General features: G+C 41.7%; 1 protein-coding gene across 2 annotated transcripts; it reads right to left on the bottom strand.

The window, feature by feature from the left end:
* Positions 1 to 211: 211 nt before the first annotated feature.
* MARVELD2 (MARVEL domain containing 2) lies at positions 212 to 10,744 on the bottom strand. Of its 2 annotated transcripts, XR_013977780.1 has the most exons (8): positions 9,949 to 10,744; positions 8,095 to 9,273; positions 6,674 to 6,709; positions 6,254 to 6,387; positions 5,108 to 5,279; positions 4,127 to 4,177; positions 2,828 to 3,453; positions 212 to 2,709 (listed from the first exon to the last, which is right to left on the bottom strand). XR_013977780.1 is itself a non-coding variant. In XM_080973786.1 (7 exons), the coding sequence occupies exons 2-7, from the start codon at positions 9,256 to 9,258 to the stop codon at positions 3,343 to 3,345; spliced, it is 1,668 nt and encodes a 555-aa protein (XP_080829912.1). In that variant the 5' UTR covers positions 9,259 to 9,273; positions 9,949 to 10,744; the 3' UTR covers positions 212 to 3,342. The 2 variants fall into 2 exon arrangements, 1 of the variants encoding a protein (XP_080829912.1); XM_080973786.1 differs by having other exon boundaries at positions 212 to 3,453.
* Between the last annotated feature and the right edge of the window lie 109 nt (positions 10,745 to 10,853).

The raw sequence follows: 10,853 nt of genomic DNA on the forward strand, positions 1-10,853 counted from the left end.
TCTTTCTGGATGTTGGAAACTGAAACCTAGATTTAAAAAATAACAATGAAAACTTATAAAAATATAGTTTTCTGTCAAACAATTTGCTAACACCACAATGAGCTCTGCAATGTGTGTTATAATGTTTCTATATAGACATTTTATGGGATGTAGAAACATATTTCAGAATAAAGATTGAACAAGGTTATTCTTTCAGCAAAGAAGAAAACGGTTTCAGTGCCTCTTATTTTTATTAGAAAAATATTTTGTAAATTCAGTACAAAAGATTAGAAGTTGATTGCCAACAGCTGAAATTTTCTTTAAAGATCAGGATAATAGAGTATATAAATACTAATGTTTAAAACATGCAAATGTTTGCCATAAGGCGCAGTGTAGACAGGCACACAATGTTTACCGAAGGATTCCCCCCTCCTGTTCAGGTGGGAACAGATGTTTCTATTTACAAATAGTCACCTTTATCCAGCAGCAGCAATTTATGCACTGAACACAAACTCCAACATATGGATCTGCTGTTACATTGGATAGTAAGCTGTTGTGTGGGCAATGAAAGATTGAAATGAACCTCCCATTCCACCTGAGATTATTAGTTCTGTCAGCAGTTCAGTGCTAAATATTTGGCAAGGATACATTTCACCAAGAAAAAGATATCAGCACCAATTTTCAAACCAAAAAACAAACCTCAAAGTGAAAACATTGCTTCATTTGCAGTAGCACTCCCGTTTTATGTCATACCTAGCTTGTTTGACTATAAACCTTTTTATCAGGCTGTAGCCACCTCCTTTCCCAAAGGTAAGGAAACTAATCCCCTTCTACAATTAAGCACAAACAATATAATATTTTGGGGAAAAGAAATGACTATTGTCTGAACAAGAGGTTATGGTACACTCAAAATGCATTAGACATGCCATTCAATTGCTGTACTTTTTTCAGATAAAACTATTTTCTTTAGCTTCCTTTGAGGTTCATCTGCTTTTTAGGCAGTATGCAGGTGCCCTTCTTCAGCTTCCTCCTTTCATATACAGTGGTTCCTCGGGTTAAGTACTTAATTCGTTCCAGAGGTCCGTTCTTAACCTGAAACTGTTCTTAACCTGAAGCACCACATTAGCTAACGGGGCCTCCCGCTGCTGCCGCCGCGTGATTTCTGTTCTCATCCTGAAGCAAAGTTCTTAACCCGAGGTAATATTTCTGGGTTAGTGGAGTCTGTAACCTGAAGCGTATGTAACCCGAGGTACCACTGTATTTTGCATCACGTCCATAAGGGCAGTCGTCACTATAAAACTCATTTTTGTCCTTGAGTGAGAGAACTTGGGAGCTGCACATAGCAGAGAACAGTGCTTTCTGAATTTAAACATCATAAAATTGTAGATTTGGAAGGGACCACGAAAGTCATCTAGTCCAACCCTCTGCAATGCAAGAATCTTTTGCCCATGCTCAGGGTCAAACCCATGACCCTGAGATGAAGAGTCTCATGCTCTACCGACTGAGGTATCCCAGCAGTCATTCATAAATTTTTGAAGGTTGTGGCACAATTAGACAGGGGTTTGATCCATCAACTTTACTAATACAAATTGATTATTTTGCTGCAAGGCAAAAGTAGGCCTTTGAATGACTGCTTCAGTTATTTAAATGTTCCGTGATTAAGAGCTACAGAGAAAGTTTCTGAATAAGGTAGTAGACAGAATAGTACGTACAGTGGTACCTCGGGTTAAGAAGTTAATTCGTTCTGGAGGTCCATTCTTAACCTGAAACTGTTCTTAACCTGAAGCACCACTTCAGCTAATGGGGCCTCCCGCTGCCGCTGCGCCGCCGGAGCACAATTTCTGTTCTCATCCTGAAGCAAAGTTCTTAACCTGAGGTACTATTTCTGGGTTAGCGGAGTCTGTAACCTGAAGTGTCTGTAACCTGAGGTACCACTGTATTTTTAAATAGGAAAAAATGTATTTACTGGTTTGTGAAACTGACCCAAAGGATTGTAACAACAACAGAAAGAACTGGGCAAGGAGGAGGAGCTGCTCAAACAATGGAACCTGGCGAGCAGAACTTTGGGCAACAGGTTTCTGTTTCCAAATCCCATTGTACAAAAATGGTGCTCAACATAAAGGAATGAAAATTTCTCTACTTAGAACTTGGTGCTGAATATAAGAGTTCCCAACACTTCACTAGGAACCATGTTCACAGAGAACTGGGAAATCAGCACTCTTAGCCTTAAGAGCATTACTTACTTGGGAAGTAAGTGACTCTTCAGTCTTTCAAAGAGGGAATCAGCCTTACTGACAGTACTGATAATTTGTTGGGCAGTTAGGAATGTGTGTGTTATGTGCACACACCAGCAAGCAGGCAGGCTGTTACATAAACCTAATTATCACAATCGTACTTTCAGACACAACAGATTCACATTTACAAGAAGCCAACATCCAAATTAAAAGCAAAAAAATAATCAAGCAGCAAAAGGAAACACTCAAATTGCATTTATATATGATCAAGGAGGAGGAACATAAAGTACAAAATTTACATAAATGAAGTAAAACCTTAAAATTTGTTCAAGATAACGGCCTGTCTCACACACAATGCTAAACCATGTGGGAAAAAGGAAGGAGTCCAAGTACAGTGGAACCTCAGGTTGCGAACGTGATCCATGTGGGAGGCACGTTCGCAACCCGCAGCGTTCACAACCTGCAGCGCCGCATCTGTGTGTGATGTGATTCAGCGCTTCTGCACACGCACAAAGTGTGATTTAGCGGTTCTGCACGAGCTCCGAAACCCAGAAGTAACCTGTTCTGGTACTTCTGGGTTTGGCGCGTCCGTAACCTGAAAACGCGTAACCCACTGCATTCGCAACCCGAAGTATGACTAAAGCCTTGGGTTTAAGCACTCATTCTTCTCTTCTCGTCCTATGGGGCTGAAAGAAGGAATCTATGCTAGCATGTCATTTCCATTAACCCAGACTTCTTGTTAATAGCAAATGAAAAACTTGTTTAAAATGCTGGTTAGTTAAACAAGCCAGCTTCATAATGGTTTGAAGATGGCTTGTTTCAAAAACTTATTATAGTTTTAATCCACAGTCTCTGATTCTGAATGGCAAACCCAGATTAGCTGGAAACCAAAGTCCTCTCAGCTGCATGAGGGGAGGGGAAGGGAGCACAGAAAGCCAAGGCTTTGCTCAATCTTGTTCCAGCTTGTGCAAATAACAGTAAACCATGGTTTAGCATTATGTGCCAGTCAGCCCAGTAATAAAATTTCACAAGATTTAAAAATTCATTTCACAGCAGAATGTTTATACAGTTATGGCAATAAATAAATATAAAAAAACCACTGAACTAAAACCTTGCAAATAAAGTCCCCCTAAGCATTCCAATTCATAACTTTGTCATAATCTTGAATTCTCTGTTTTATGTGAGAAAGCTTTTTCTTTAGATATTCACAACGTTCTTTTTTCTCAAGAAATGTGGGATCCTGCAATACAGAGAATAAACAGATCAGTAATTTATTTTGTGGAAACCTGCAGAGGTAGGTGGGTCAAGTCACAAAGGGTAATTTCAATAAATCTCATGAAGTGTTATTTTGTTTTGCTGGGTTTCTTTTATATTTTGTCAGCAAACCTTAACATTTGAGATCGGGAAGTAATACATTTAAATGTATACATGCAATGAATTTTTTTTTTTTAATCCAATGCCAGAATAATGAAAACTTAAATCTAGGGCAAGTTCTTATCCTGGAAGGTCATGTTACCACATTGTGAATGGAAACTAGTATTTGAATGGAAACCCACTTATGACTTTCAGCCTTATTAATGGAACTGCCTGCTAGAACTGAGTGATATCCCCTCTTTTTCTGATGCCCCTTCCTCAAATTCTCTCTCAAAATCCACCTTTTATGTGTAGAATTTTAAGCAAAGTCCTCATCTCCAACCCAAACAAAGCTGAAGTACGTGCAACTAGGACACATGTTCTTCCTGTTGGCCCTCCCCTTCATTCTTATTCCCTACCTCTCTGCCCTTTGCCTTCCTTGTGCCAAAAATTACTATGTAAAACAACTCAGGGCAGGGGTATTTTTGTTACTGCTCTGTTAAAACATTATGCACATTAACAATCAGTAATTACATAAATAAGTAGATATGAGAACTCACATTCTTTTTCTTTCTATACTGTTGCAAAACATTTGCAATTCTGTCATGTTCCTGTAGAGGGGGAAAAACAGCATTTCAAAATATCATGTCTATTATATCCACAAATAACATATTAATTTTCTTCTGTCCTAATATTTTTTTATGTAACCATAGTACAAGTTCAGAATACCATTCCTAGAGAGGTCATCTGCTTTGCTAGGTTGAAACTGCGGGAGCTGAACAACAGCAAAACCCTATAACAACTAAGCTATATTAATCCTGAATATTGCTACTTCAGTTCAAAAATTGGTGGTCCTTCTGGTTTTGAAGGGAATGGGACAAAAGGGAGCATGTGGTGGTTACTAGTAATCTACTGTATTTTTCGCCCCATAGGGCGCACCTAGTTTTTTTTGGGTGGGGGGAATAAAGGGGGGGGAAAGCCCAAGCTTCCCCCGACCCCAGAACAGGCTTCTGTCCGCAGGGATGCAGACAGCTCTCCTGTGCAGAGCTGCGCGAAGCCTGAAGCCTGGGGCGCGTTGAGCTCAGTGCACCCCAGGCTTCGGGATGCAGGCAGCTCTCCGCAAGCCGTGGGAGCCCGGCGGGAACTCCCGCGGGCTCCCAAGGCTTGCGGATAGCTGCCTGAAGCCTGGAGAGCGAGAGGGGTCGGTGCGCACCGACCCCTCTCACTCTCCAGGCTTCAGCGAAAGCCTGCATTCACCCCATAGGACGCACCCAGATTTCCCCTTCATTTTTGGAGGGGGAAAAGTGCATCCTATAGGGCGAAAAATACGGTAATAATTTCACAGCTAGATGACTGACTACCAAGTGCTTTTCGCTGCAATCTCAAGCAACAATTTTCTGCAGCAACCAAACTAAAATGTCTTTGGCTTGCTAAATGTAAAGGATTGTGGTGATCCAATGTCTAGGTTGCCATGTGACTCCAGCCAAAAGTGCTTATAAATGCAATTTTTAAATCCATGCTCGATTATGGTAAGTACTTACAAGAGTGTTTCCAGGCTGCTGAGGAAGCTTCTGCATCAACGCATCTAGCTCATCAAATTTCTTTAAGACTGCATGAACCTCAGCAGAAAGCTCTTTATATTCAGAAAACTGATCATTAAACACAGCTTTATATCGGTCTCTTTCCTCATCTGAACGAATTGCTGGGTATTTCCTGTAAGAAACTATAATTAGTCCTACAGGATCAACCATCTATGTAAGCTTCAAATGTATGCATTATGGATTTTTGAAAAGACAAAAAAACCTTGTAAAAGTGTATTGCCACATGAAAATTGTGACTTAAATTAGAAAAGACTACAACAATCTTAGATTACCTCCCACCCTCTGTAGAGTACAACTTGGTTTATTTAGTCAAATCACCTGGACTGTTTCCCAAACAATTTCATTGGTTATAACCTGGATGGCAGGCTAATTGCAGACTCTGCTTTAGAATAGAGGTTTGGGCTTGGCAATATGTCAACAATAAAATTGTTATTGGCACTTGATACTAAGTGATTCAAACTCAAAAGTTCAAAGAGAACTTTTTTTAATTAACAGAAATCAATATGGGAAGTCTCCTTTGCATGATGTAATTTGAAATGCTTTATAGCTAAAAACTATGCACTCAAAATCAATATCTGCAAGAACAGAATGGAACCACTGCTGTACAAGGCATTGATTTCCGGATACAGTTCTAATATGAAAATATAATTAGGTGGTTAAAAGTCAGCAATAATATAGAAACAAACCTTTTTCCACCAAACACAAAGTCACCTAATTTAAGCCATCTAATTTGGTTAAACCAAAAAGCCCCTCATTATTCATGGTTTCCTGTTTCATCCAAACTGGAAAATGATGATTACTGGCTTCAGAACAAACCATGTTATCATACCAACTTCAAACCAATGTTTAATATCCTGACTTGTTCCAAAGCAAGTAAATGTAATTCCCTAGTTTGGATGAAATGAGAAATTATGACTAGCTGAAGACTCCCTGGTTTGTTTGCTAACGCTGTGAAAGCAGGAGCAGAAGGCTCACATCTCAATTCATTCATATATTATTAAGCCAAGATGTGATCATCTGTAGTCGGTCATTGGGATTTATCACTCCAAGAGAAAGCTTCAAAAGGAAGGTTGCAGAGAGACTCACGCTAAGTAGTCTGGCATCACTATAGGTTTAGGAATATGTCCTGCAGGTATATGGCCATTGAGTAGTTCAGGTTTCAGTTCCACAGACTTGAAGTTCTTTGCGTTTGTTGCTACTTTGGGACTGCCATCTTCATACTATGTAAAATGGATATTAACAGTCAATAACAGTCAGTAAATCCACTTTAAACAGCACTAATTTAGCATGGAGTAGAGTGATCAGAAATAAGAGTGCAATTCTATCACATACACCTCACCCCCATGTTGACAGGAGAGGATTATGATAGTTGCCTCTCTGGTGGCCCCTGTTGTCAAGTGTGTCTCAACCTTTACCTATTTTATCCGAATTCTTGTTGAAACTAAAGTAGTTCAGGCCCTGAAAGTACTCAGCATTTGAATATAGAAAAAAAAGTGTTGTTCTTACCATCCTTTTTGGGGCAAAAGATTGCGTCGTTATCATCTAATAAAAAACCAAAAACATCATCATTAAGTGTGCAAATGTAGACAATAAAAGCCTTAACACGCAGGCATCTGGGGCGGAAAAAAAGGCAAAAAGAGATTGCGCTTCTCCCTAAATCCAACCAGTGGAAAGAGGTGCATACTGTTTCTATCCTTCCTTGGAACCTCACTGGTAGTGTCTGCTGATATAGTTCCTCTTCATCTTTCTTTGAAAATGTCCCAGCTATTCTGGATTTTCAGGAAAAATGAAGGAGAAGAAGCTCTGTCCTGCCCTTCTTTCCCCTTCTGACAGAATTAGGGAAGGGGAAAGGACCAAAAGATTCCCCTGTCTGTTTTTGGTGCTAGGCCATCCGGAAGCAGCAATGGTATATTTTTACTCTCCTTTGAAAGTAGGAAGCAGAGAAACTTGGGAGGAGGAGGTGCTCTCAGATCCTGGAATGTTGCAAGGCAGCAAAGTTTAATCTCTGGTCAAAAGCACCGATATATGTCTCCACAAGACAATGTAGTATCAGTGTAGTTAACACTGCTGAAGGTATTTTGATTAGGTACATTCACAAGCAAACTCCACCTATTATACTGACATTATGTTGTCACATACACAGAACCTCAACAAAGTATATATTACTTGAACTCAATTCTGTTTAGGCGAAATTCTTCATAGACTCACAGAATTGTAGAGTTGGGAGGGTCATCTAGTCCAACCCCCTGCAATGCAGGAATCTTGTTGCCTGTGGGGCTTAAACCTACAACCCTGAGATTAAGGGTCTCATGTTCTACCAAGTGAGGCTCATCCTTGCATAAACAATGTTCATTTCAGAATTATATGCAAAAAGTTGCACATAGTTAATATTAAGATAATCTATAAAACTTCAAAGGCCTCAAATCAGGTCCTTAGTTTAGTGATGCAACTGTTACAGAAGCAAGTACAACAGTAAGGAGACATAACATCTACATAGTGGGCTGGTTCAGATGTATTTATCTTAGCTGATTAAGCCAAATTCTGCACAAGCCTTGTGCCTGGGTGCTCTGTTTCATGTTGCCCCTTCCTTCCTCCTTTTTTTGGCATGCCATAATTCAACAATCAATTCAACTTGTTTTTATTGTTGCTTGTAAGCCGCTCTGAGCCTGGCCTTGGCTGGGGAGGGCGTGGTATAAATAAAAATTATTATTATTATTATTATTATTATTATTATTATTATTAACAATCCCTGAATTAGTGAAATATGGTTTCCTTTGCTTTCCAATAGTTACTGAGATTAGAAGCAGGCAGTTTATTTCAGTCCTGGTTATCGAAGTTTCATCCTTGTACTGCAATGGGAATAAATGACAGTAACTATTTTACAAACTAAATGTATGGTAGGAACAACTGTTTTCTACAGAACTTACCTCTTGTTTCATAAGCTCTCGCTGTTTCCGTGCACTTTCATGCCTCCATAGTTTTAGGCAAACGATTGCGCCAACAAGATAGATTATCATTGTTACAAACAAGAAGATAATTGCAGCTGTCTGCCCCCCTTCTATACGGCAAAACATTGCGTTCATTGGCGTATTAAATAATGGGTAGTAGCAAAGTCCTCCTCTGTTAGCATCGTTCACATAGACTATCGCAGCTGACATATACAAAATAAACAAGGCAACATTAATTCCAAACTCGGTTAAAGGCCACCAGTGGGAATCTAGAAGAATTGTCCTGTAATACATGGACATACCAAGTACTAGAATTATAACAGTCACTATCCAAACAAGTGCTGCAAGAACAAGAACGAAAGGGGTTTTAGGCCCACTGTAGTAATAGCCTCCATACATGCTGCTTCCCCCTCCATATCCATACATGCTGCTTGCCCCATGTGGCTGAGAGTAGCCATACAAGTTGTACCACTCATTGTCTTTGTGAATGTAAGCTGTAACACAGGCAAACACAGCTGCACCCAACAGCAGTTCGGCAACTCCCAGGATCCTGAGCAAGCCGGCCCAAGATTTCATGTAAGAGTATCTCAAATTAAAGGCTTCTACTTTCTCACTGTATGCTAGAACAGTTTGTGTGTGCCTGTCTAGGGAGCCGTAGGGATCTTGTGGAAGCATAGCTTCAGCTTCTTTCTGTGATTTGTAGGTTCCCCCCGATCCTCCATAAGGATCCTGGTATGAGCTTGGAACTGAAGTATTGCCTGGCTTCACCGGAGTAAGTGTTGGAGATGATGGTGGAGAGCATTCAGCTCCCCCAGAAATCGCAGCTACTGGCTTATTCCATTCAGGGCCGTCTCTTTTCCCTTTGAAGAAGTTTTTCCACGAGTCTGGAATGAATTTTCTCACTGGTTTAAGATCAGAGGCTCCAGCAGTTTCTTCGCTGTCACTTGGATAAAATTCAGGGCCAAAGGGTGGCTGTAGTGGAAGAGGTGGTGGCAAGGGATCTGTGTTAAGTATGTGTCCAGCATCTTGAAAATCCCTTTCAGCATCTTCTTCTGAAGAATAATCCACATTCACTTCATCATAATGGACTGACCGACTGTGTTGTCCTGGTCTGCGCTCTGACGATGCATTCCTTGAAGACATTTGTGGTCCTTTCCCCTGTTTCAGAAATCAAAAGAGTGAAAAGATTCCTTTTCATTTCCTGGTTTCACATATACTGTGCTTGACAAAAGGAAAAGCAAACTGAATTCCTGCTTTGAGAGTCTGCAAAAAAAAACAAACAAAAAAAAACCCAACATCTTCTAAAGTCCTTAAATCTTCTAAAGAAAACAGCTGATATATTTTTCTTCTTCTATCATTATAATTTAAAAAAACAAAACAAAACAAGCCTTTTAATCAGTTTTTGACTGGACTTCTAAACCAAAACGAAGGCATGTGAATCTATTAACAGAGTACCTTTGACTACATGAAGAATGCTAGCACCATACACAGGATTAAGAGTTAAGGCTTCCCGAGCAGAGGGCAAAACGTTAGCTATACTCAGAGTTCCACCATCTTACAGAAAATCATAAATATGTGTGCACAGGAAGCAGGAGTCACGCACATAACGGGTATCAGCGTCAAGCCACCTAAGAAAACAATGGCTAGCTAGTCGGTTACACCATTACCCCACCCCTTTCCCTTGTTTTCCCTATACACAAGGAGGCCCAGCTTCGCCAGAAACTTTGCTGCGTGCAGTCAAGAGAAAACTACCCCCCGCGTCTCTCACCTACATTTATGAGGGTCGCAGCCTTCAAGCTGCGCTTCCACGATTCCAGCTCGGCGCCCACTTACCTGGGAGTAAGTCTCAGCGGCTTCACAAGGGGACTTCTTTCTGAGCAGCCAGATATTGGAGCGCACTGGACGCCTCTCAGAAATGGGAACTCCCGGACTCTTCAAGTGCCGCTTTTCGCCCGGGCACTTTTCTCCCAAGGCTCAACCAACGACCACAGCACCTTCCTGCCGCCGCCGCCTCACTCGCAACCACACCTCGCGGGCGCCCTGCGCTCCCACAACCACCGGGAGCGGAACCAAGAAGGCGCCTTTTTCTTTCTGGCGCAGCGCAGCCTCACCGCGCTCAGCCTTTCTCTACGCAGCTTTCCTGCCCCAGGAGAGACTTGCAAACTGGCTTCAGGCGGGGAAGGAAAGCGCAAAAATCCCGGGAATGACGAGGTTCCTTCTTCCGCCTTCCCGGCGAGGTTTCTTTCCCTCAGCGGCTCCGCCAGAGAACTGTCCCCTCCCGCGCGTCATGCGCTCATGTCCTCGTCGCGAGTGAGGCGCAGCCTACCTGCCCGCCCGCTCCAGGTAGAGCGGCTCTCCTGCTAGGCTGCCCCCACTGGCTGAAAGGGTTGCTGCTTCCGCTTGACGAAGATTTTGCTCCACGCGAGAGGCGCTTCCCCGCCCCCCCCAATCTTTTGTATCCCCCACCCACCGCGTGGAAGGTGTAGAGTGGGCCCTCAACTCAAGTCTCCAACCTACAAAGTTGAAGTCAATTCATTGACCAGCTGGGCGAATTTATGGGAGAGTAAATACCACAGTTTTGTTTAGACTTGCAGATTATGCAAGTGGGCAAAAAAGCAGGCATTGTATGGTGGGAGCAGGGAGATAGCCTTTTAAAGGTCCTTTGGGCCAGTTGCACTTTTTGGATGCAGTTGAAATGACTTGTGGCCCAAAGGCAAGTTTATCTAACACACGCTGTA

Source organism: Podarcis pityusensis (assembly GCF_964106645.2).
Source record: "Podarcis pityusensis genome assembly, chromosome: 11".
Taxonomy (NCBI): Eukaryota; Metazoa; Chordata; class Lepidosauria; order Squamata; family Lacertidae; genus Podarcis; species Podarcis pityusensis.

Bases quoted from the DNA above. Each gene is read 5' to 3' on its own strand.
- MARVELD2 (XM_080973786.1), bottom strand. From the start codon at position 9,258: ATGTCTTCAAGGAATGCATCGTCAGAGCGCAGACCAGGACAACACAGT. The intron at 6,388-6,673 runs GTAAGAACAACA...CATTTTACATAG, and splicing joins CTTTTGCCCCAAAAAGGATG to TATGAAGATGGCAGTCCCAA. The intron at 4,178-5,107 runs GTAAGTACTTAC...CCCCCTCTACAG, and splicing joins AGCAGCCTGGAAACACTCTT to GAACATGACAGAATTGCAAA.